The sequence below is a fragment of the Gracilinanus agilis genome, chromosome 2, assembly GCF_016433145.1.
Source record: "Gracilinanus agilis isolate LMUSP501 chromosome 2, AgileGrace, whole genome shotgun sequence".
In the NCBI taxonomy this organism is placed as follows: Eukaryota; Metazoa; Chordata; class Mammalia; order Didelphimorphia; family Didelphidae; genus Gracilinanus; species Gracilinanus agilis.
Genome location: NC_058131.1, coordinates 49,810,479 through 49,837,391, shown reverse-complemented (window position 1 = coordinate 49,837,391; position 26,913 = coordinate 49,810,479). Strand labels below are relative to the sequence as shown.

General features: G+C 37.5%; 1 protein-coding gene across 1 annotated transcript; it reads right to left on the bottom strand.

Moving 5' to 3' along the window:
- On the bottom strand, positions 1-26,913 carry LOC123236759 (sulfotransferase 2A1-like). Its single transcript, XM_044663165.1, has 7 exons — positions 26,690-26,913; positions 13,004-13,154; positions 12,206-12,408; positions 4,576-4,702; positions 2,872-2,966; positions 775-949; positions 1-668 (listed from the first exon to the last, which is right to left on the bottom strand). The coding sequence occupies exons 2-7, from the start codon at positions 13,122-13,124 to the stop codon at positions 553-555; spliced, it is 837 nt and encodes a 278-aa protein (XP_044519100.1). The 5' UTR covers positions 13,125-13,154; positions 26,690-26,913; the 3' UTR covers positions 1-552.

Below are 26,913 nucleotides of genomic sequence, written 5' to 3'. Positions count from 1 at the left end.
TGAGAGTTATGGCTTCCATTTATTCAGAGTTTAGACTTACATTTTATAGTTTGCTCAAGCAATTGAAAAAGGGTGATAGTTGATTTGCTTAGAGTAACATCAGAGTTCACAGGAAACGAGGGAAGGGAGGTCTGGGTAATTCGGTTATGACATTACAAAGGCTTCTCTGGTCATTAAAATAAGGAATGGCTCAAGGTTTTCTTATGACCAAGTGGGAAGTTTTCAAGAGTTCTCCTTATCTGAGTTTTAGCCAGACAGAAACTTGTATTGAGATTGGCTAAGCAAAAAATCCCAGGCAGACTTACAGGCATATTTTTATGGTTGCTTTCCTCAGTGGGTCTAAATTGTCCTAAGTCCCCCCTACTTCACAAGGAGAAAGGTCTTATGGTGCCAAAAAGTTTGAAAATAGGAGATGACTTAGTACTGGCCAGATACTGAATAGAAGGGTATGGGATTATGTCAAGGAGTGGGGTAAAGTAAGGTAGAATAGTGAGGCATCACTACAGTAATCAGCCTGAGGATTAGAGAAAGGTCTAGTTTTTGTTTTCCTGGTCAGTTCAGAGACCAGTCAAATTTAAAGTTGACATCTCCCAACTCTTCCTGGTAGATATTATTAAATTCATCATTCTGCTCTTGTGAGAAGTGTTCCTTCCAGTTTCCTGTTACACCTAAAGGGAGAAAAGGACACTGAGTGGAATGCTGCAGAAATAATGATCCTTCTCCTCCCTGGTGAAGTCCTACAGGAATGCTCTAGGAAGGTGCATCCATCCTTACCTTTTCTAAAAAATTTCCCGTTGCTCTGGTCAAAAAATTTGGAAGAAGAATAATTGAGGGAGTAATTTTGACTCATGTAGGAAAAACTGCTGCAATGTAGGATGTTCTCCAGATCATTCGGTTCCAGCTTCAATCCCAGGAAGTTGGCCAGATTCTGGATAACCTGGCGAGGTTCCTTAGAAATGGGGAGCAGGAATGAGGCTGAGGGTTCACAGGACCCCAGGCTCCCTTCCCCCCCAGTAGAGGCATCTCTAGGATCCCTGCTGCTAAGTTAAGATTGGCAACCAGGGACCAAGGATGGATACTGAGGAGCAAGTGCTCATGACCAGTTTCAGTTGTTGACCATTTGCTTATGAGTATAAGTATACATGTGTATACATATACATTTTTGAGTGTGTGAAGGTCTATGTATCTGAGAGTATGTGTGATTCATTATATGTATTTTTGAATTATATGGACACTTGTGCCTGTGACAATGGATATGCATTTCTGATTATCTGGATGTTTGTGAGTATATATGTTCCTGTGAATATGTGTATGTTTTTGGAGATGTATGTATTTATGTGTGCTTGGGAATGTGTTTGTGTATGCATTTATGAATATATGACATATGCATCATGTATACCTCAAGCATCCAAAGCAAGGAATGTCCCTTTCACAAAAGAATACATTTCTGCCTTATACTTTGTCTTCTCAACTCTGTGTTTGTAAACTTATTGCTTTGGTTGGGTCTAGTGTTAATGATGCCACCTCACTCAGATGGGGGGTCCCATCCAGGACTGTGACATAGTGAGGGGCCCCAGTTCCCCATTTTTGGTATGGCTTAAGACATGCATCAGCAAAGTTTTACAGCTGTTGGTCTGGAAGGGAGGATTGGGTAATTCTGACTTACTTTTAAGCCTGAAAGGGGTTTCAGAGTCAAAAGTACTAAGACAGTGATGATTTGAGAATTTGGATTCTGCTACAAAAGGAATTTGTGGGTATAGAGGGCCTAACAAAAGGAGCATGAGGAGTCCTTCTCTGGATGTGAATATGTAAGATGTGTCACAAGTGAAGGATGAGTATGAGCCCAGAATATGCATTTTGAAGGGCCCCTGCCAGAAAGGTTGTGAAGCAAGTGTTTTGGTGTTGTGTACCTGTGCTAGAGATTTAGAAGAAAGGGAGAGAGGAAGGAGTTATCCAGGTTTGTTGAAATATTTACAGGATTGAAAACTGTGGCTAGATCACGGAATCTCTTAGATGGAGCTGGTGAGAATTTGCAAGGTTGAGTTAAGATATTTTCATTTTCTGGCATGGTTGAGACACCTTGATTTCAAGCCAGGTAGAAGAAGTCTGAGGGAGGATAAATGACTCTTTTTCTGGGTTGCAAGAAAGTGAGAGTGAGCAAGCCAGGTTGACCAGTTTTCAGAATATTTTGAATCAATGAATCCAAAGAAAAAATACAAAAACTGGAGAATATTCTGCCAACAGGAATTTGACAGAGCTATAGGAATCTTAATTCTAAGACAAACATTGAATGTCATAATGGGGAAAAGACACTCCACAAGCATCCAAAGCAGGTAATGTCCATTTTCTGAAAGAATAAACTGCTGTATTATACTTTGACCTCTCAACTCTTTGTTGGTGAACTCATTGCAGTGATGGGGGCAATGAAGGTGGGGAGAGATCCACCATTCATGAATTCTTCCCACTCGGGATTATATAAATATACACATATATTTTATATATATATACATATACATATATATATATGACAATGTGTATATGTAATTATGTGTGCGCATTTATAAGTGCATGATCTTGTTAACATTATTGTCCAGCATCCATCATTCCAATACTAGTTGCTTACTTTACTGTGAATTCTGAGCATCTGGGAAGATCCCAGAGGAGTTGATGGTCCAGCATGGAAGCTCCCCCATTGGAAAAAGCTGACGGCCATAGTCAGCAACCCTGGCCACTACTCAATTAACAGGGTTATCCCCAGGATTAGCTGGGGCCATGGAGGAGGAGACCCTTGAAAATAATGGGTGAAGGGGCTATGGAATCCAGCCCTGATGACTGAGCACAGAGAAATGTGGTGGAGAAATGTTGGTCTACCTGGAACAGGTCTTCATAGGTGATCAGAAAGGAATTCAGTTCATGGTAGACATCTAACCAACTCTTAGTGTGGTTAAACCAGGAACCATAATTCACTAGAGAGAAAGAGAAGGCAGAGAGAAAGTCAAGGACATCCTCCCAAGCCAAGTTCCGAGGCACTGAAGTTCTGACTATGGGAGCTGCTCAGCCCCCTCCCTATCCCATGGCCAAGGTGGGGCTCTCCCAGAGGGCATGGGGGCATCTGACTTGGGCTCAGAGGAAGAACATATACTATTTGATCTTTCTGAAATCAGCAGCAGTGACCTCAGGTCTTAGAAAACTTCCTAGTGGCATGGCACTGTGAAGATTTGACTGAGTTATTGAGATGAGACAGAGAAAGCTGGGCAGAAAAGAACCTTGGCTGACATCAGGAGGACCCAGGCAGAATCTATGGTGTACCACTTACCACCTGTGTGACCTGGGGAAAATCACTTAATCTTTGGGCCTCAATTTCCTTATCTGTCAAATTCTTTACAAAGATTATCTCATGTGATCTTTATGACAACTCTACAAGCCAAGTGCTTTAATTAGCTTCATTTTACACTTGAGGAAACTGAGGCAGACAGAGATAAAATGACTTATCCAAGGTCACATGTCACTAAGTATCTAAGGCAGAACTTAGACTGAAATCTTCCAAACTCCAACCCCAACCATCTCTTAGATGTTCCGTTTAGATAACTTCTGGCTCCAAATTGATCTATGATCTCTACAAGGGACAATGAACAAGGCCTGTTTCCTCATCCCTTTTGTTGGTTTTATCTATAGCTCTGCTCACATTCCATGGCAGGCCAGCGTCTTCTCTCATTTGACTGACCCATTAATGCTTATTTTAGACCAGAGGTCTACCACATGGCCCACAACACTCCTGAATATAAGCTGAACCTGATTAAAATATATTGGAAAATATTTAACAAAATAAATAAAAATATAATAAAACAGATAAAATTACATTTAAAAACTGTCAGTATGCAACACAGAGGGATCTGTATATACAGTTTAGTGGCCCGTGTTTCTATTTGAATTTGACATATTGTCTTAGATGTAAGTCTGTCATCTTCCCCTACTTAAAATAAGGCATACAGGTAAGGATAGAGCATGAAGAAGCTTATGATTCCCCGTAGTCATTCTACTGATCCTGTCCCATCAATGCTACTGGTGTCATGGGAAGGAGCACGAATCCCTTGAAAACTCTTTTCCCTTCACAGGGTTTGGAACACTTCTCCTCACTGTGAGGTTAGCGTTGCTACTGATAAAATCATAGAATTTCATAATTAGGAGGTATCTAGAAGCTCCTAGCATACAATAAGGAATCTCTCCTAAGTCCAGATTCTGCTTGAAGTCTTCCAGTGATGGGAAATTTGCTTCCTCTAGGAAGTTGAAGCCCTCAATTCCAGATTGAGCCCATTCCAATTTTGGACAATTCTGATTCATCAGATTAACCAGACATTGGATATTTTTTCCATGATGATATGTGTACAATGGGTATCGTATTTCTTGTCTTCTCAATGGAGGAGGGAGGGAGTAGAGGATTTAGAATTGAAAATTTAAAGAGGTTAATGAGACTTAAGAAATGGGGCTGACTTCAAAATAGAGCTCAAAGTCTAGCCATATTTTCCTCCCTATCAGTTTTGCCCCTGTTATCCTTGATCCCCAGGTATAGTAAACCTTTGCCTTCGACGAACTGATGAAAGAAGTCATCAAAGGAATTGAAATTTGGCAGAAACTTCGCGAACTTGTGGTAGTGATAATAGGAGACCAGAACATCTTTTGGGTTTCGTACCAAAAACACTACCTAAGGAGAAACAAAATGAAGAAAAGATAGTAACAATCCTGAGATTTTTGGGTAAAGTTCTAGAAATTGTTGTCTAGCCAATTTTCTTAGGGAATCTTCCTTATCCCCACTAACTTTCCCCCTCTATCTATCTCTCTTCATATGTCCATACACAATAATAAAATTCAAGATCATTTAAACTGAGATTATCTATTTATAGGATCATATATTGATTATCTATAGGATCAAAGGATGAGGAAAGGCTAGACGAGACCTTGGGAATCACATAATCCAACTTCCTTATTATATGGAAACTGAATATTGCAGAAGGAAGTCATAGAATCATAACTAGGAGAGGTCAAATGATGCTTTGTCCAAAGGCACTGAACTTTAGACAATGCTGAGAGAACTAGTATTACTTTGGCCTGCAGAAACGATTGAGCCTAACACTTTAGTAAGAACAATTCTTTATAAGTAGAAAACTACACAAGCCTTAGAATGATCTCTGTGCCTCCAAGTCCTTTTTTTAAAAATTAAATTGAATTTTTAATAGTTGTTTTCTGACATTTTGAAATCCATGTTTTCTCCCTCCCTCCTTTTCCTCCCCTCTCCCCAGGATGGCAGGTAATATGATATAGATTGTATATACAATGCAACACATATTTTCATATTGATAATGTTGTGAAATAAGACATATCACTTATATTAGAGAAAAAAATAAATGGAGGAAATAAAGTGAAGAATGGTATTCTTCAAGCTGCATTCACACTCAGTCAGTTTCTCTTATGGTGGTGGAAAGTCCCTTGGAGTTGTCCAGCATCCTTACACTGCTGATAATAGTTTAATCATTCACAGTTGATTATCATACATTAATGCTGTTACAGAGTATAACATTCTCCTAGTTATGCTCATTTCGCTCTCCATCATTTCATGCAAATCTTTCTAGGTTTTTTTTATAATTGTCCCATTCATCATTTCTTATGGGATGATACTATTCCATTACAATCACATACCACAACTTGTTCAGCAATTCTGCAAACAACTGATGGACAACCCTTCAGTTTTCAGTTCTTTAAAAGAGGTTCTATAATATTTTTGAACAAGTAAATCCTTTCCCCTATCTTTGATCTCTTTGCGATATAGCCCTGGCGTGAAAGGGAGATTTTAGGATGGAAACAGGATTGCAGAGTGAACAAAGCAGAGTGATATGGAATGGTGTGGAATAGTCCTGGCAGAGGCAAACCCTTTTAGAATCTTGAGGATAGAGAGGATGCTATGATTCTAACTGGTAGTTGCGGGGAACTGGTTCATGATTCTCTAACTTGATCCAGTGAGAAATCTAGCTGGATTGAGAAAATTGTTCGAACTGACTACTCTGCTGAAGCCATAAGAAGACCAAAACCAGAAAAGGAGCTGATTGAATTGTTAAGTTTGCTGGGGGGTGGATGTGGAGGGGCTTTAGCCTCTCTGGGGTGAACTCAATCATTCCTGACACCTGTCTTCATCTTTCATCAATGTACATTCTAGAGGCTACATTTCTGTGTGGGTTTAGCCTAGAACTAGATTAGGCAGAAGGGGATATTTAGGCAGAGTGTATTCAGAGAAGCCTTGACTTTGTTGAGGGATGAAGAGACTTTGATGAAAAGTCAGACTGGTGGGCCATAAGATAGAGACATTAGTGATAGGGAAGTACTCTAGAATCCACATTCCTCACCCCCATCTTCTGATACTTTTTTTAATAAACCTTGTTAATAAGAGACAGCAGTCAGATCAGTTTTGTACTGGCCTCAGATAGAGTGCAGTCATCTATTCTCTGTCCTTGAAGAGACCTCCCTGTCAGGCTAGGTCTGTCAATCCTAGCCACCCATTTAAACTATCTATACAGGGTCCTTCTTCATCTTAACACTTGTAGTGGTATTGCTAGGCCAAAGGATATGCACAGTTTTATAGCCCTTTGGGCATGGTTCCAGGATGGTGATATTAGTTCTCAGCTCCACTAATAGTGTGTTAGTGTCTCAATTTTCCCATATCCCCTCCAATATTTCTCATTTTCTTTTTTTGTCATATTAGTCAGTCTGATATGGGTAAGGTTGTATCTCAGAGTTGCTTTAATTTTTATTTCTCTAAATAATTGTAGTTTGCATCAATTAATCACATGACTAAAGACAGTTAATTTCTTCCTCTGAGAATTGCCTATATATTTGAGAAATGAGGCCTTTTTCAGAGACACTTGCTATAAAACTTTTCCTCCAGTTTTTGTTTCCCTTTTCATCTTGGTTACGTTCGTTTTGTTTGTGAAAAATCTTTCATCTAATATAACCAAAGTTACACATTTTATATTTTGTAATGTGCTTTATGTTATTTTTGGTTGTAAATTCTTCCCATATCCATAGATGTGACAGATAAACTCTTGTGCTCCTCTAATTTGCTTATATCACCCTTTATTTCTAAATCATTTATCCATTTTAACTTTACTTTGTTATATAGTTGGAGATCTATATCTATGCCTAATTTCTGCCACACTTTCACATTCTGCCATTTTCCCAAGAGGTTTTGCTCAATAATGAATTTTTCTAAAATCTTGGATCTTTAGGTTTGCCAAACACTTGTAATATAGGATTAATATTGCCATGTTTGCTTGGGGCAACCTGTCACTTGCCCTGGTTGGAATGTTGACTGTGGTATGAGCCACAGGGAAAGTACCAACTGCCAGTTGGACCCAGGGTATATAAAGCCCTAGAGACCCTGGTTCTGTTCTGTTCTTGCCCTACTTCTCTTCTCATCTTCACTTCTACTCCTTGGGGTTCCAGGGTGGCTGGGAGGAGGAACATAGGATCTTAGTTTCCTAGGCCAGATAGGTTTAGGAGAACTTTGCTGACCCAATAGGAACATCAATTAGATATACCCTATCAAGAGGTTGTTCTATTTTACCATCAAGAGATCATTTGTTTCTGTCCCAGGGCTGGTCCCTCGGAACAGCTGAAGATCATAGTAAGGAACATCATTCAACATCCTGAATTTAGATCAAGGAGGCAGTACTAGATTAGATTCATAGGCTTCCTAACCCACTCTCCAAACCCTTTTCCCTAATCAACCTCTCAAATAAAATCTTAGTTTAACTTATGAACTAGTGGTTCCTACCTTCAATTCTGATCTAAGTAGAATGCTGATCAAGATTCTAGGAGGGTGGCAGAGTAACTCCATTGCTGTTATACAGGAAGCATCACACTTCCCTTCCTGCCTAATCTCATTGTCATCCAATAGGAGTTACTTCCTCAGCCAGGTTAGAGGCTGAAGGGTAATCTTCTTGAAGGGGATTCAATCCTTGCGAAGGGAAATTACATCAATATCTTGGCTGGTTTAGGCACTGGGTGCTGGTCATTCTTACATCCAGCACCATCAGTAAACAGATTGAGGTTAAGACATACTTGTTTCCTGACTGCCTACAGCATTACCAACCTCCATAAACGATCTACCTCTTATACCCTCATTACACACTAGGTTACTATTGTTATTAACTACTGTATGTTACATACCTAAATAAAACAAACAAAAAGAATTTCTATAATATTTTTGGACAAGTAAATCCTTTCCCCCTATCTTTGATCTCTTTGGGATATAGACACAGTAGTGGTATTGCTGGGCCAAACAGTGTGCAGAACTTTATGCCCCTTTGGGTATGGTTCCAGATTGCTTCCCAAAATGGTGGTATCAGTACACAGCTCCACTGATATTGTATTACTGTCTCAATTTTCCCACATCCCCTCCAATATTTCTCATTTTCCTTTTTTGCCATATTAGCCAGTCTCATAAGTATGAGGTTGTATCTCAGAGTTGTTTTAATTTTTACTTCTCTAATTAATTGTGGTTTGGAGAATGGCCAGATAAACACTGAAGTAAATGAGGCAGCCGCAGGTAACTCGTGAAACCAAACACTTAGCAGGCTATCTAGTGGAGGGTTGCAGAAATTTGTGATTCATTAATCAGCTTGTAACTTAAAGCAAAAAGATCCTGATCATGACTGCTTGTATCTCAAACTGCTCATGACTTAAGGTGCTCGTGTATCAATGTCCAACAGTACCTTACTCCCACTATATACTCTTCCATCTAGTGACACTGGCCTCCTAGCTATTGTACAAACAAGAAACTCTGTCTTCTTGCTCTGGGCATTCTCCATTGCTATTCTCTATGTCTAGAATGATTTCCCTCTTCAGCTCTGAATACTGACCTCCTTGCCTTCTTTTAAGTCCCAAGTGACTTCCAACCTCCTACATTAACCTTTCCCTAACCCCTCTTAATTTTGGTGCCTTCTCTCTAGTATTTATTTCCTATTTATCCTGTATGTAGCTTGTTTTGTATATATTTAAATATACATACAAATATATGCATATTTGATCTTTATTTATTTACATATCTATATTATATATTTTGTATATATTTGTTTGCATGTTGTTTCCTCCATTGGACTATAGGCTTCTAGAGAGACTCTCTATTGCCTTTTTTTGTATTTCCAGGACTTAGTACAGTGTTCTGCACATAATAGATGTTTAATGAATGTTTATTGATTGATTGAGATGAGTTTAAAGAGAGCTGGGAAAACTAGGAGGTGGAGTATTCCAGACCTGCATGATGACCAATGAAAAGGAAGAGATTCATGAAGAGTGGGAACAATAAGGAGGTCAGCAGAGTTGAATTGTAGAGTTCTTGGAGAGGAGTATGGTGTAAGAAGCCAGGATAGATAGGAAGGAGCCATGTTGTGAAAGACTTTAAAGGCCACATAGAGGATTTTATATTTGTTTCTGGAGATAAGAGGGGGTAATATGTAAATATATCAAGATAATGTCATATACATATAAGATAAAATATAATATACAAATAAAATAAGAAGATAAGGAGCTGATTGAACAGGAAAGTGATATGATCATATCTGTGCTTGAGGAATATTTAGGAAGTCAAGTGTGAGGAGACTTGCTCTGTCCACCATTACTTTTGAAGTTGTATTCTGAGGCACATCATTTCAAAGGATCTTAGAATGAGACCTAAGAGGCCACTTAGTTCTATCCCTTCATTTTGCAGACTAAGAAACTGTGCTAAAGGTTAAGTGACTTGGTCAAGAGTATAAATGTCAGAGAAGGAATTGGAATCCAGGTGTTTTGGCTTCTTAGCACATCAACTTAACCAAGACTTCATGCCTTGACTACCTGATTGAGATAGTGTGAACTTAATAATTAGCCAGAGGTGAGCTAGGTGGTTCAGTGGATAGAACACCAGGTCTGGAGCCAGAAGGTCCTGAGTTCAAATATGGCCTCAGATACTTTCCAACTCTGTGACCCTGGGCAAGTCATTTGATCCTATTTGCATAGCTTTTATAACTCTTTTGCCTTGGAAACAATACTTAGTATTGATGTTGAGATGGAAGGTAAAGGTTTAAGAAAAATACATGGCTGGGATCTTAAACCTACACATGGTGTTCCTCCATTTTGAAAATGTTTTGCTACTACCGACTCCTGAGGGCAGGAGAAATGATATACACCAAGGACTAAAAGACAGAATAGGATATTGGGTGCTGACGCTTCTTACATGGCAAAGAAAATGTTGTATTTGTGGATGGTATACCACTAGTCATTCACTCCCTTCTGCTGATTGCTGGTTTAAGTCCTGAAAATCACTTCATCCCTTTCTTCAGTCTACCAAAGAATCAGTTTTAAAGCTAGTTGGAGGGGGCAGCTGGATAGCTCAGTGGATTGTGTAAGAGGGAGATTTTAGGTATTTATAGATATATAATTAAAGTGTGGCCCCCAAGAATCAACAATTCAGATTGATTCTGTAATTAAAATAGACCCAAGTCAGGATCGGATTTAAGGTAGTTTATTTACAATTAGGAAAGTAAAAGGTAGGGAAATAGAGAGAGGGAGAGGCTAGTCCAGGCCTTCAGAGGCCTGGACATAGAGAGAAGGTTAAAAGGCTAAATAAATGAGGCTACAAGCCACAAGACCTAGTTTAGAAACGCCAAGGTAGGCCAAGGAAGTCAGCCTAACTTACCCATGTGACCATTCAGAGTAGAAGCTGCCTGCTGTCTCATCCGAGATCCTTCAGCATCAAGTTCAAAGCAGGAACTCCCTTAGTCTGAAGTAACCAACATACTTGAAGGGATAGTGTCTTTCGTCACTTCCTGTGGGTCCACCTCTAATTCAAGTGGACAAATGGCAGCCTCTGCACTGATTTGGACTGCCCAAAGGGCAGTCCCTTGTTCTTGATTTGTTACTTATTGTCACGTGCGGGTAACTCCATTCCCCTCCCCACAAAGGGAGGTGGGGATGACATCATCTCAGGTAGGTAGAGTTTTGACTATGAATTGGCTAGAGCTAATTCTATTTACACAATTGAGAGTCAGGTCTAGAGATGGGAGGTCCTAGGTTCAGGTCTGGACTCAGACACTTCCCAGCTGTGTGACCCTGGGCAAGACACTTGACCCCATTGCCCACCCTTACCACTCTTCCACCAAGGAGCCAATACACAAAAGTTAAGGGTTTAAAAAAAAAGCTAGATGGGGATCATAGAGGCTGTTGAATACCAACCTCTTGTTTTACAGATGGAGAAACAGAGTGATAGAAAAGTTTCAGTGACTTACCCAAGATACACAGCACATGTCAGCAATAGGATTTGAACCCATGTCTTTGTGATTCCAAGTCCAATGCTCCATTCATTCTACCATACTCTTTCCTGTCAAGAATCTTGTTATATTCCACTGACATGTTGTTTTCCTCCATCTTGACTGTAAGCTCCCACTCCTAACATATGTAGAATAAGGCCCAAGGATCTGGTGCCTGAATCTAACTCTGGCTCCTTGCAGCCTGGACCTATGAATGCTGGGTTGGCTCCCTGTATGCTCTAAGATCAACCACTTTCTTTAAAAAAATTTATGCACACACATAAACTTTATATTATATATCATACATGTGTGTATATTTTGTATGTGTATAGGCCCCGTATATATTTTTCCAAATTTAATAAACACCAAATAAATGGGCATTTCCACATACATAAGAGCACAGAAAAAGTGATCATACATGAAACTCTGGCCTCAACTGCATAGAACTTGTTTTTCTTTTTAAGAGTATAATAAATTCAACAAGTAGATTTCAAAACTGTCCTATTTCTCCCTGCTTCTTCTTGGCTTTTCTCTTGGTCTCTTCTTGGCATTAAAAAAAATAGAGATGGTTCAGGAGCAGCTAGGTGGCAAAACTGATAGAGAGATAGGCCTGGAGTCAAGAAGATTTGAATTCAAACTTGCCTTCAGACACTTCCTAGCTGTGTGACTCTTGGTAAAGTCAATCAACCCCATTTGCTTAGCCCTTCCTCTTCTGTTTTATAGTTGTTACTAAGAGAGAATGTAAGGGTTAAAAATGCTTCAATGATCCTCTTTTCTTTCTTTTGTTTCTGTTTTTCCTGTTCTATGTTTATCTCTACTTACTGTCCTACCTGCTTGTTTTGCCGAAAGTTTCTGAGTTCATTTTCACTTACTCGAGTCTTGGAGTTCTTCAAGTTGATGAAAAAGTTGGCAGGGAGGTGACTAGCAAAGAGGCGTGGTGCAGGCATTTTGTCCCACTCTATCTTAAAGCTTGAAACTTCGACAAAGGGAACCCGAATATAGGTAGGCATGCTATTTTGGTTCTGGAAGTCCTTGTTGAGCATAAGGCTCAGAATATGCTGCATCCAGGTTGTACCTGGTAAAGAAAGGAAAGAGTTATGGTTTTGAAGGCCACAGTTTCACTCATTTCTCATTCCCCAGGAGTTAATGACCACCACCTCCATTGCTTGACCTCAAGTACAATTCAAATGGAGGCAAAGTTGGCCTTCAATATATCCCTATTTCTTCCTCCATCAAGCAATTTCTCTATTGTGTTTGCTGCCCCCAGCTGCCCAGAGTCCTGAACCCAGTGTCCCATTCAGTCCTATACTTTCAAGGTAGCACTGATACTCCAGGTCAAGAGAACAGGAAATGGTCCTTTCATTAGGGGAACACCAGAAATTTAACCAAGAGTATCCTCAGTGTAGATAAAGGCCCACTTGGCAATTCTCTATTTTATAAGTCAAGACCCCTGAAGAGGGAATTCCTCTCTCTATTTCTAGAAAGGATTGAATTTGAGTCCTCTCCATTCAAAGAATCCCATTTTGTTCAATTAGTCACTCAAATATGATTCTCTATAATGTATCTGTGGGAAGAACCACATTGATTCCTGGAGATGAGTGGTCAAGGAGGAAGGAGATAGAGATATGATTGGAATATTAATTTAAACTTGACAGTTAAATATCTTTTACCTGATTTGGGATAGGAAACCAGGAGGATATCTGTGTCTTGGAATTTGAATGTTCTAGCAAAGTGCAGGCTTTCTTTAGAATAAAATGGTAATGGCAAGATAATTCCCCCAAGAACTTCCATAACCTTAGTTTTTCCTTGGTAGTTAGTTCTCTGCAGGGAAAAGAAAGTTCAACATAAATATTAGTGAAATTATATTAGAGGATCCACTACTTGGGGAAGGTCTCTAAGGCTGGAAATTTTAACTCTCTAATTCCCTGGTAAGAAGATGAGTTCCAGAAGAGCCAGTCTTCTGGAAGAGAATAGCTCCCATCTTTGGGAGAAAGTGTTCTAAGCAGCCAGATGTATTCCTTGGGCTGCCCTCTCCTAAGTTGGAGATACTTAATCTTACTGCCATTGAAGTAAAGACTCTACACACAGTACTTCATATAGCCATGCCTTATTTGGGAGTAGAGTTGGTAAAAGGATATGTTTAACAAGAAATTGCAGAGAAAGTGCTGACTTTGGTTCCAAGTGGAGAGATTCTTCTCTAGTCTCCATTTCAGGTCAGTGTCCAGGTCAGTATCTCATCATTTCCTAACCAACTGTGTCATTTACATCTCTCCATTATACTACCTTTAATCTCATCATCAGGAAAATCACACCAACTTTGATACTCTTACCTCATCATTAACTTCTCTCCCAGGAACTCCTTGATTATTAGATTCAAACTTCCATTTTAGAAGGGCACCTAGGCTAGCCATCACTTCATTTCCTACCCAGATGCATTCCTTTGGACCTATCTCCATCTATCCCCACCCCCCTCCCCCATTAGATACCTTCCCTTCTCACCCTCCAATTTTCAGTTTCCCCTATTGCATGGTCTTCTTCTATTAGACTATCAACTCCTTGAGGCCAAGGGACTTTCTTTTTCATGTTTATATTCCCAGAGTTTATCCCTGTGCCTCAAACAGAATGGGCACTTAATAAATGTTTATTAACGGATGAATCTTCAGGTCTAACTTCTCTGTCCTCCTAGAGATAGGATGGGAAGAGATTAGGGGAGAATCACAGAGAGCTGAAACTCTGAATAGGGAAAGGATAAGAAGAAAGGAAGAAAATATATATTTATTAAATATTTACTATGTGCCAGGTCCTTTGCTAAAGACTTTATAAATATCATCTCATTTAATCCTCACAATCATTCTAAGGCAGGAGATTCTATTATCATCCCCCTTTTTAGGTGAGAAAACTGTTAGTATACAGAAGTGAAGAGACAAGGTCATGATATTGATGAAATGAGATAATTGGAGTGAAAATGTATTGAAACCCAAAGAGAGGATGTGAGCAGATAGGAGAGATAGTGCATTAATCACTGAACTTTGGTGTCAAAAAGACTCAAGTTGGAATCCAATTTTAGACACTTAGCTCTTTGCTCTGGGGACAATGAACATTTCTCAGCCTCAATTTCTTCATGTATATAATGGGAATAATAAATAGTACTTCAGCAAAAGTCTCCAGTGACATTCCCTCAAAGACTATCTTCAGAAGACAATCCACAGAAGACAATCTCCTCCACCACAGACCTCCTCCACAAGACCTGACCCAAGCCGAAAAATTCCGGGGTTTTTATGGTGACCTCTTATCCTGTCCCCTCTTCACAGGGGCCAAGCACAGTCTAGCACTGCCCACAGGGCAGAGTCTGTGAGATCCACTTCTTGCCCTCTTTGCAGATGATATGATATATACTTAAAGAATCCTAGAAAATCAAAGCTAGTATAAATAATTAATAATTTTATCAAAGTTGCCGGATACAAAATAAACCCACATAAGTCATCATCATTTCTATATATTACCAACAAAGGCCAGCAGCAAAATTTGGAAAGAGAAAGTCCATTTAAAATCACTCTAGAAAATATAAAATATTTAGGAATCTATCTGCCAAGACAAGCAAAGGAATTAAATGAACACAATTATGAAATGCTTTTCACACTAATAAAACTAGGAAAAACATTAATTGCTAATGGGTAGGCCAAGATAAGATAATGAAATTGACAATCCTATCTAAATTCATTTACTTATTCATTGCCATACCAAATACATTACCAAAAAACTCTTTTATAGAATTAGAAAAAATAATAACATAATTCATCTGGAAGAAAAAAAGATCAAGAATATCAAGGGAACTAACAAAAAAGCATGTGATGGATGGTGGCCTAGTAGTACCAGATCTTAAACTGTAGTATAAAAGAGTGATCATCAAAACAACCTAGTACTGACTAAGAGATAGAAGATCAATGGAATAGATTAGGAGTAAATTATCAATCTACTGTTTGAAAAACCCAAAGATCCCAGCATGTGGGATAAAAACTCATTATTTGACAACAACTACTGGGAAAATTAGAAAAGAATATGGCAGAAATTAGCATTAGACCAATATCTTACATCCTACACCAAGATACATTCAAAATTGGTATATGACTTAAACATATAGATATTATAAGCAAATTACAGAGAATAATTTACCTGTCAGATTCATGGAGAAGGGAAAAATTTAAGAGCAAACAAGAGATAGAGAACATTAATTACAAGATGTGAAATGAATAATTTTGACTATGTTAAATTAAAAAGGTTTTATACAAACAAAACCAAACAACCAAGATTAGAAGGGAAGTAACAAAATGGGAAAATTTTTTATAACATGCTTCTCTGATAAAGGTCTCATTTCTCATGTATGTAAACAACTAAGTAAACTTTATAAGAAACCAAGTCACTCCCCAATTGACAAATAGAAAAGGGATATGAATAGGCAGATTCAGATGAAGAAATATAAACAATCAATAATCATATAAGAAAATTTTAAATCATCCTTGAATAGAGAAAGGCAAAAGAACTCTGAGGCACCACCTTACACATAGCAAATTGGGGTCAATCTGTCAGTAAAGGAATATGATGAATGTTGAAAGGGATGTGGCAAAGTTGGAATACTAATTCATTGCTAGTGGAGTTGTGAATTGATATAGAAGATTCTGAAAGGCAATTTGGAATTATGTCTAAAGGACTTTAAAAGAATGCCTGCCTCTTGATCCAGCAATACCAGTACATGGTCTGTATCCCAAAGAGATAAAAAATTTGGAATGGACCTGTTGATACAAAAATGTTTATAACTGTGCCTTTTGTGGCAGCAAAGAATTGGAAACTATGGGGATGTTGCTCTTTTGGGAAATGGCTGAACAAATTGTGGTATATGACGGTGATGGAATACTATTTTGCCCTAAGCAATGATGAACTAGATGATTTCAGAAAGAACTGAAAAGACCTCCACAAACTGATGCAGAGTGAAATAAGCAGAACCAGAAGATTATACACAGTAACTGAAACATTGTGGGATGACCAAATTTAATAGATTTTGCTACTAACAGGAATACAATGATCCAGGATAATTCTGAGGGACTTAAGAAAAAGAATGCTGTCCACATCTAGAGAAAGAACTTTTTGGAGTAGAAATGCAGATGAAACCATAGGATTTATCACTTGTTTATTTGGGGATATTTTATAAGATTACTCTCTTACAATGTGAATAATATGGTACTGGGTTTTGAGTGGTAAAGCATTTATAACCCAGTGGAATAGCTTGTCAGTTCTGGGAGGGGAGAGGAAATAAGGGAGGGAGACAAAGTGAATCATGTAACTTTAGGGAAACTATGTATACATTTCTCTTATATTCTAAAACTAGAGGAAGAGAAATGGAAAGAATACATCAATCACCTTCTTTTTGAAAAATTTTTTTAAACCTTTATCTTCTGTGTATTGGCTCCTAGGTGTAAGAGTGGTAAGGGTGGGCAATGTGGGTCAAGTGACTTGCCCAGGGTCACACAGATGGGAAGTGTCTGAGGCTGGATTTGAACCTAGGACCTCCTGTCTGTAGGCCTGGCTCTCAATCCACTGAGCTACCCAGCTGCTCCACACCAATCACCTTCTGAAAGAGATGCTAAAAGGATAACTCCCAGGAACTTTGTAGCCAAATTCCAGAACTCCCAGGTTATAGACAAAATATTTAAGCTCCCAACATATAAAATATGATAGAGGGCTAAGCAGGATAATAACATCTAGCAGTTTCCAAATTAAAGGTTCAGAGGACAAGGAATATGATATTCCAGAGGGCAAAGGAGCTAGGACTTCAACCAAGAATCACTAAACCAGAAAAAATGAGCATAATTCTTTAGGAAAGAAAAATTGGTCTTCAATAAAATAGAGACCTTTTAAACATTCCTGTTGAAAAAAAATCAGAGCTCAAAGGAAATTTTGACTCTCAAATACAGGACTAATGAGAATCATAAAAAAAGGTAAAAAGGAAAGAGAAATCAAAAGACACTCAATAAAATTAAATTGTGTACAGAGGGAGATGATTCTTGAAACTCCAAAGAACTTTGTCAGTATTAGGGCAATTAAAAGGAGAATACATAGGCAGAGAGTGAGGGTGTAAGTTGAATATGATGGAATGATATTAAAAAATTACATTAAATTAAGGCTGAGAAAGAGGAATGCATTGGGAGGGGGTGGATAAAAATTATTTCACCTAAAAGAGGCATGAAAGAGCTTTTACAGTGGGAGGTGAAAAGAGGAGAGGTGGGGAGGAGAGTGTGTGAACTTTACTCTCATCAGAATTGGTTCAATGAGGGAAGAACATACACAATCAATTGGGTATAGAATGCTATCTTACCCTACAGGAAAGTAAGAGGAGAAGCAAAAAATAGAAGCAGGATGGGACTGATAGAATAAAGGGCAAATTGGGCAAGGTGGAGGTCAGAAACTAACAGGGTTAAAGAGGATGGAAAGTAATACACAGTAATTATAATGGTGCAAAATTGTTTTTACTAGTCTCTTGACTAAAGGTCTCATTTTCAAATACATAGAGAAATGAGGTGAATATATAAGAATATATAAAAATATATTGATAAATGGTCAAAGTATATGAACAGGCAGTTGTCAGTCAAAGTAATTACATTTTCCTGTAGTCATGCAAAAAAATGCTCTAAATCATTATTAATTAGAGAAATACACATGAAAGCAACTCTGAGATATCATCTCACACCTATCAGATTAGCTATTATGACAGAAAAGGAAAATGACCAAACTAATGAACTATTGGGGAAGTTGTCAACTGATTCAACCACTGAGGAGAGCAATTTGGACCTATGCCAAAAGGTCCTTTGACCCAGCATTATCATTACTAAGTTTGTGACCCAAAGAAATGAAAAACAAAAAGAGGAAGGACATATACATATACGTATACATATACAGATACATCTACATATACATACATATATATTTAATATATTTAAAGGAGATCTTTTTTTTGGAGAGGGACAAAGAATTGAAGAGTGAGGGGATATCCATCAATTGAAGAATGGTTGAGAAAGTTATAGTATATGATTGTAATGAATACTGTTGTGTTATACGAAGTGACAAGCAGGATAAACTCAGAAAAACCTAGAAAGACTTACACAAACTGAAGCAGAGTGAAATAAGCAGAACCAAGACAGTATTGTATAGTGACAAGAACACTTTACAATGAACAACTGTGAATAACAGCTATTCTCACAATACAATTATCCAAAACTATCTTAAAAGATTCATGATAAAAAAAGTCATCTGCTTCCAGAGAAAAAGAACTGATACAATATAAATCCAGACCAAAGTAAACATTTTTCACTTCATCAATTTTTACAATTTGATTTTCTTTCCACAAAATGATTAACTAATAGGATTAACTGTTTTAGATGATGGTATATGTAAAATCTATATAAGATTGCTTACCATCTCAATATGGGTGAGTTTAGGGGGAAGGGAGGGAAAAAGAGAATTCAAGATTCAATATTCTTTGAAAAATGTTGGAAATGGTTATTGCATGTAAATGGAGAAAAATAAAATAAAGTTTAATTTAGAAAAGAATAAATTGGAACTTAAGTTAAAAAAAGAGACACATACGAGGCAAATACAGTGGAGAAGATTGGGGGGCAGTAGCTAAGTTAGAACCTTACTCCCATTAGAACTAGCTCAAAATGGAAATAACACCCACACTTGGCCTATCTTACCCTATAGAGACTAGGAGGGTAGGGAGAATAAGGAAAGAGGATCCTGAGAGGGGGACACAGGTCATTGAAAACAAAACATCTGTGAAGGGAGCAGCTAGGCTCAGTGGATTGAGAGCCAAGCCTAGAGATTAGAGGTACTGGGTTCAGATTTGTTTTCAGAAACTTCCTAGTTGTGTAATCCTGCACAAGTCACTTAACCCCTTACCTAGCCCTTACCACTCTTCGGCCTCAGAACCAATACACAGTACTTCTTCTAAAATGGTAGGTATGTGTTTATTATTATTTTTTAAATCAGCTGTGAACAGGGAAAGGCTAAAATGAGAGAGAGAAAGAAGAGTAAGTTGGAAAGATAAAATGGAGGGATATATAATTAGTAATCATAACTGTGAATATAAGTGGGATGAACTCACCAATAAAGTGGAAAAGGATAGAAGAGTGAATTAAAAACCAATATCCCTCTATATGCCATCTATAAGAAAGACATCGAAAACAGGAAGATACAATAAATAAGAGGTTACAGCAGAAGCTATTTTGCCTCAGCTAAAGTAAAAAAAAAATCTATGGTAGCTATCATAATCTCTCAGGAAACAAAAGTAAAAATAGATCTAATCAAGAGAAAAGGAAGGAAATCACATCATGATAAAAGGCATGATAGACAATGAAAGTATCAATCTTAAACACCTATGCACCAAATGGTATTGCATCCATATTCCTAAAGGAAAAGTTACATGAGTTATAGAAAGAAATGATAGAAGAAGTTATTATTAGTGGGGGACCACAACCCTCCCCTCCCAGAAGTACATAAATCCAACCAGAAAATAAACAAGAAAGAAGTTTAGGAGATAAATAGAACTTTGGAAATATTGGATATGATAGACTTCTGTAGAAAAATGAATGGGAAAAGAAAGGAATATGCACCTTTATAAAAACTGACCACATAATAGGACATAAAATCCTCACATTCAAATGTAGATTAGCAGAAATATTGAATGGTATACTGTAAGATAGGACTGAATGATTGACGGTACAGTTCAATTAACAATATTTTCTCTAGGTCCCTGAACTGAGAAGCAGCAGGACAGGCTTCACAAAAAAAGGGACGGGTTAAAGTAAGGGAGTAGAATCTTCCTCCACCCCCACACAGGGAGCAGTTAAAATCAGTTACTGACATCTTCCAGTCAAGCAACGGAGACTAGATCTGGCTAGGTAAATTCAAGATTCAATCTGGTAACAGAAAAGACTAAATAAAACCTTTATGATAATATCTTTCTCTGTATGTATTATTTCCCCACAGGATAGAAATAGGTGAGGCTTGATTTCTTCAGGAGCAGCCCACTGGCTTTGAAGACAGGATCAACTTCAGAGCCACTAGAAAGTAGAAATTGTGGCTTATGGAAAGTGTGAATATCACCCCAAGCTTGACTCCAAACTAATTCCCTAAAATAGTCTTTTCCTAAGTCCTATGCAATGAAATTGAAGGTATATAGTTGGTTTTGTTCATCTACTAGAAGTCAGCTATGGAGATAACTCACTTCTGGCAGTCAGAGAAATACTCCCTCTTGCCCTTGAACCCACAGGGTGTGTTCCAAGAGAACCTCTGCCAGAGGGCTGACCTGGCTTTTATACCAGGTCTCCAACTGCCCCTAACTGCCCCTAACTGCTCCCTCCCTTGGAATTCTTGGGGGCAGTGTGGAATTCTGTGATGCAGCTTTATCCCCTCTCAGGGTCATGGATGTTACAATATTTTTCAGACCATAATACCAAAAAAAAAAATTACACTAAACAAAAGGCAGCAGAAATAAAGACAAAAAATGAATTGGAAATTAAATAATCCTATCCTAAAGAATGAATGGGTCAAAGAAAAAATTAGAAAAAATCAACAATTTCATTAAAGAAAATTACAATTAAGAGACTACATCAAAATCAACGGGATGTAACCAAACCAGTTCTTGAGGGGAAATTAATATCTACAAATACTTACATTAATAATATTGAGAAAATGCAGATCATTGAATTGGACATGCAATCAAAGATAACAGAAAAAGAATTAAATTAAAAACCTTTGATTAAACATTAAATTTGAAATCCTGACAATCAAGAGAGAAATGAATAAAACTGAAAGTAAAAGCCATTGAACTAATAAATAAAACAAAGAATTGGTTTTATGAAAAAATATGTCATTGATTGACTTGAATTAACTTAAAAAATTAAGTTTATTAAAAAATCCATATTACCATTAACAAAAATTAAACAGGTGACATCACAGCCAATATAGAAAAATTAAAGCAACCTCATCATAGAATCAGAAATTGAATAAGTCATCAAAGAACTCCCTTAGAAAAAGGCCCCAGGGCAAGAAGGATTCACAACTGAATTCTACCAAACATTCAAAGAACAACTAACTCCAAAACTATAGAAACTATGTAGAAAAATAGGGGAAGAGCAAATCCTTCTAAATTCTTTTTTTGACAAAAATATGGTATTGACACCTAAGCCAGGAAGAACTAAAACACAAAAACAAAAATTATAGACCAATCACACTCTAATGAGCATTGATGCAAAATTCTTAAATAAAATACTAGCAAGGAGATTACAAGGAGAAAAATTCACAAGAATCATACATTACTATCAGGTATGTTTTAAATCAAGAATGCAGGGATAATTTAGTTTCAAGAAGATCATCAGCATAATCAACTATATTAGTAAGAAAGCCAACAGCAACCACATGATTATTTCAATAGATGCAGAAAAAAATTCAACAAAATACAATACCCATTCCTTATAAAAATATTTGAGAACTTTGGAATGAATGAAACCTTCCTTAAAGTGATGAATGGCATCTATCTAAAAGCATTGACAATCATTATCTGTCATGGAAATAAACTGAAACCCTTCCCAAAAAGATCAGGGCTAAAACAAAGATGCCCAGTATTATCACTATTATTTATTGTACCAGAAGTGCCACCACCCTGAGCCAAAGAGCTGACTTTATTTTGTGGGCACAAAATACAGAGTCTGAAGTCTTCATACAACATCAAGAATGTGACATGGGACATCATATGTCCAGATGACAATGGGTTCTATGAGCTTTGAACAATTGGTTACCAGAAGTCATTAACAGGGAAAATAATCAGAATATCTTTGAAGTAATTTGGGGAACATTTTGCTGAATGGTTAAAACATTCTAGTAAGGTAGGATATATCTCAGTCACCTTTCATCTTTCTCCTTTCCCTTCTAGGGCCATTTGGTTATGACGGTATAGGACTAGGGTCCCAGTTTCCTCTTTACATGTCCTCTAGAGTGTATGGCAAGGTGAAAACAGGGGAAGTAGACAACACTTTCATCATTTCAGAGGCCCTTATAACATTCTTATTACCACTATATCTTATTTAAATCACACAGTTGCAGCTTTATCAAACTATTATAGTGGAATCCTTAAGTGATGAAAATTACTTAATTAGATTTCTTTTTATAATCCCCTCTGTGGCCCTAAAATTGGTATATTCAGTGATGGACAATACTAAATATCATATACATATACATACTTGTGTATATGTATATGACTAAATACTAAATAAATATAGAGGGTATTCATCTCTGGGCAAGCATGGTCCCGAGGGCACATTCCCTTACTGAGGCACATAGATGACAATCAAAGGAGAAGAGAGAAAAAGGTAAACATATAGCAATGAAATATAACAAAATTGTAAGTCAGGCAAAGATTTGTAAGATTTTCAGGAGGGAAGCAGTCTCCTCTTGTAATATAAATGCAAAATGAGGCAAAGTTTTTAAAATAAACTTAAGTATTTTAAAAGAGCATATTTCTAAAGATTTCTAGATGTGAGCTAAAGATTTAACTCATGATTAAAATTTTGGGATTTTATCAATTTATGTTGTATGGTCACAAATATCAGATAGTGACACATGATTATCAATTTTACAAATATATTAATTTGACACTGACAAACTCTCTCCTGAGACACAGGCAGGATGCACAATGTTGGACTTCCTGTGAATAGGCAGCAGCTGCCATTGAGACACCAGCAGCAATTTGAGCTGAGTTGGAAGAAGCGAGGGAGCAGTTGCTGTTGGTGGTCCAGACTAGCCAGGGATGTCCAGGAGGGGAAATTCATTGGCAAAGTTCTTCAAGCACAGTGTTCTCAAGTGTAGCTCTTGATGAGAAATGATGATGATTAACTGGATACCTTGGAGTCACAAGATGTTAAATAGAGAGGTCTCTCATTAGTCTGATCTATTAAGAATATGGTTACCTTTATAGAACCAACTCTCTTACTTCTATAGTCAGAAGTGTGAGAAGTTTTGCCTTTCAAGATCTGCAAGGATCCTGACTCCAAAGCCTTTTGCTTATGTCCTTACAATGTGGGCTGGCGGTGGGTAAGAAGGGGTAGTAATAGGAATGGGCCCCTCATACTCTGAAATCTTGCATTTCTCACTAGTTAATCATCAACTGCAACTCTTATAATTTCAGCATTAATCAAGCATGAATTGTAGATTGTCCAGTTATCCACTCTGTGTACCAGGATCTCTAACATTCTATGCTAGACATCAGCTTTGTATCTTCTCTGTTTTATTAATTGCTTATATTGTTCTTGGAAATAATTAGTGACCTATAATGGTCCCCCCAATGTACCATATCCCCTCCTCAAGTTCCCACAATGGAAGGGCATGGAGACCTCTCCCTGACAAATGATAACAAGTTGGACAATGAAAGAACATGGAACCTGAGCACTGGGGACTCTGGTATCACAGAAGAATCCCTCAATCTTGTGCATGTTCCTTTCTGCCTATGGCAACAAACCCTAAAACATACCTCCACCTGAGTTTGGAAAGGGACATGCTAAGTGATAAGACCCCAGTAAATATGCCAACCTTGATCCACAGGGTGTGGAAACTGCCACTCTATGGTGGAAACTGCTACTCTATGGTGGAAGTTGGCACTCCTTGGTGGAAGCTGTCATTCTACAATGGAAGGTAAGGGGGAAGCTTCACTCCATTGAGGAAACTGCCACCCCATAGAAGAACTATTACTCCACTCTATCAGCTTCAAAATCACTACTCTACTAAGCCCTGGGCTTATCCACAGGTCCTAAGGCTTCCTGATTAGCCCAGGCTATTCCACTAATTATTATACCACAATAAATCACTCCTTCAAATAAAATTCTTTTCTTACTTCTGGACTGAATGGAGTCAGTCTCCTAATCTTGGGATAAGACGATACTACCACCCTGGTTGTGTTTCTTCCACATCACTTAGATGGGGTGACTTGTAGTGCTCACTGAGGTCAAATGTATGGAGTGAAGATTGCTTCTGAAAATGTCCAAAGTTTTAGAGCACAGGTCTTCATCATGGGCAAGGGAGTAAAATGGAAAACATGAGTTGAGTCCATGAGTTTCCAGTAAAGAACTGACTCACTAGTGGCAGGGAAATTTTTAAATTTAAGAAAAATGTTCACTTTCAGATTTAAAAATCGTAGTGAATTAACAGAGGACATTCACAAGGAGGAATTCCTTTAACAGTGACTCTAACAATTGACTTAGGATTTAGGGAAGGTGATAGGGTTTCTAAGTAAAGTCTAAATTGAGAATAGCAAAGTAGAAAGAAGAAAATGACTTTGCCAACTTGACAAAGAATTCATTTCAAAATGTAAACATTTTTAACATTTCAAATTTAAAAGGTCACCCAGGCCATAACAGACATAGAAGCACTGACATCATTTATCTTGACCAAGACATCAAGCTTGAATAAGGAAAATAGGTACAGTTGCTCAGCGATGGCTCTTTCTGTTAGGAATAACAAAAGGAGGAAGTAGATGATAGTTCAAAAGGACCAGACTGGAGGTATCCTTCGAAAAGATTCAAATTAAAGAAAAAACATTTAGTCATCACAAAAAGAAAAAGCAGAAAGAAAATTTCATCCCACAGATTCCCCTCTTGTGAGGAGGAGAGACTAGAAAGATCTTCTCCTCACACACGGGCAAGGGACAGTGAGACAGAGTAGAGAGAAGGTAAGAGACATATGATAGAAGCCTGTAGGTATCTTAATGAAGAAAATATGCCCTTTTAGGAAAAGCAATTCAAAGTAGAGTGAATTACAAAACATGTGTGTTATTAAGGGTACAACGGAGCATTGATGTGGACTAAAAAAAGTGCATTTGCTAAATGAGAAGGAAAAAGGAGTTACAAATAAGTTCCTGATGCTCAGGTAGATGTTAGAGAGAGACCAAAGAAGGACAGTGTGACAGTCTAGCCCAGATGTGATGGACTTATTTGAACCTCTGAATCATGGAGGGTCTTACATCAGGATTCCCAAATAGTAGCATCCTCTGACTCTCCTCAGGGCCAGGTAAATAGTGATGGGAGCAATTTATCCAGAAATCATTCACTTTGATGAGTAGTTTGACAGTCTCATAAGGACTATCCTTGTTACTGACTCTTAACATCTACAATAGTTGTGATTTTGGCTTAAAATAAAATCCGGTTCCAAAAAAGAAAAAATTTAAAAAGTCTCAGAAGCAACTTGACATTCATGCCTGAAAAGAAGACCTTAGAAGAAGAACTTCCAAGTAAATCCTCAGTATTCAGTCTCAAATAGGAAAGCCTTGTTTGGTAAATGTAAACTACCTGAGTTTCACCAATAATGTAGGTAGTCACTATAGATTTAGTTCTATTTTTGTGTAAGTGCTAGAAATAATAGTAATTATGTCCTTAATTCTAGTCAAATAAGTGTGAGAAAATGGGGAAGTAGTTGAGGTGAGGGAGATTGGAAGTATAAGAAATGGGTATTAAATAAAATAAGTGGGGATTTGAGACAGTAGTAGCAGTATAGTTGCAGATAAGACAAAAGTGAAATAAATAGAATTTAATAAAGTGGCAATCTACAATAATTTAAGCAAAAGGAAATCTAAGATTTAAGCTGAGAATTATTATGCTCAGATTGAGAGACATACTAGTTCTTCAAAATGAGTCACTTAAGAATTGAGTTCTGTAAGGACAGACTAGAAAAAAGTTCAGTACAACCATCTGAGGAAGTTCTAAAGAGATTCACAAAGGAAAAAAAAGTAAATAATTATTACTCTTTTTTAAAAGGCAACCAATGGCAGGTTTTCCCTTAAATTGTGGTAAATTTTATAAATTTCTTTTGTCAATCTAATCTCTGATCAGCAGCCTGGTCTATTTACTAAGATTCAAATTAGTGATTAATTTTTAGAAAATAAGGAAAACACAGGTCAAGTCTCATTTTGTTTTACCAGGATGAAAGCTATTCATGATAACAATCTGAAAACCTTTTAAATGTTGTAGCTCACACTATGATTTTTTAAGGTTAAATGAGAGGATTTCTGCATTTCAATTCATTCAACCAATTTAATTAGCTATTCAAAAATTCAATTAAAAATTTCAGTATTCTTAATAATGAAAAGTATGCCTTACAACACAAAACAAGACACTTATTTTGTAGGGATAAGAGTACAGGATATATTTATAATCTTTATATGAGAAGTTAAAGAAATTTCAAAGACTTTACCTTTCATTTAACTTTTTTTACTATTCATTCTTAAACCTTCAAAAATACAAACTTGAATCTTTCTCTACCTGATTTTCGCATTCACAGCCCAAGATCTACTGTTAGGAGACCGATAAACATTCAAGGATTCCAGAGGGGTGAGGATAATGTGATGTGCTGAGGAGGATGACACACATCAGGAGGGCCACTGAAGATGGTCAATCAGAGGCAAAGTTTATTTCATCACAGCTAGTATTTTATAGGGTCATGTTACATAAGCTAAAGGATTAGGTAATTCATTTACATAGATAAT

Coding starts and splice junctions, on each gene's coding strand:
- LOC123236759 (XM_044663165.1), bottom strand. CDS start 13,124: ATGGAAGTTCTTGGGGGAATTATCTTGCCATTACCATTTTATTCTAAA. Junction 4,703..12,205: donor TGAAGAACTCCAAGACTCGA/GTAAGTGAAAAT, acceptor GTTTCTCCTTAG/GTAGTGTTTTTGGTACGAAA. Junction 669..774: donor CGGGAAATTTTTTAGAAAAG/GTAAGGATGGAT, acceptor TTCTCCCTTTAG/GTGTAACAGGAAACTGGAAG.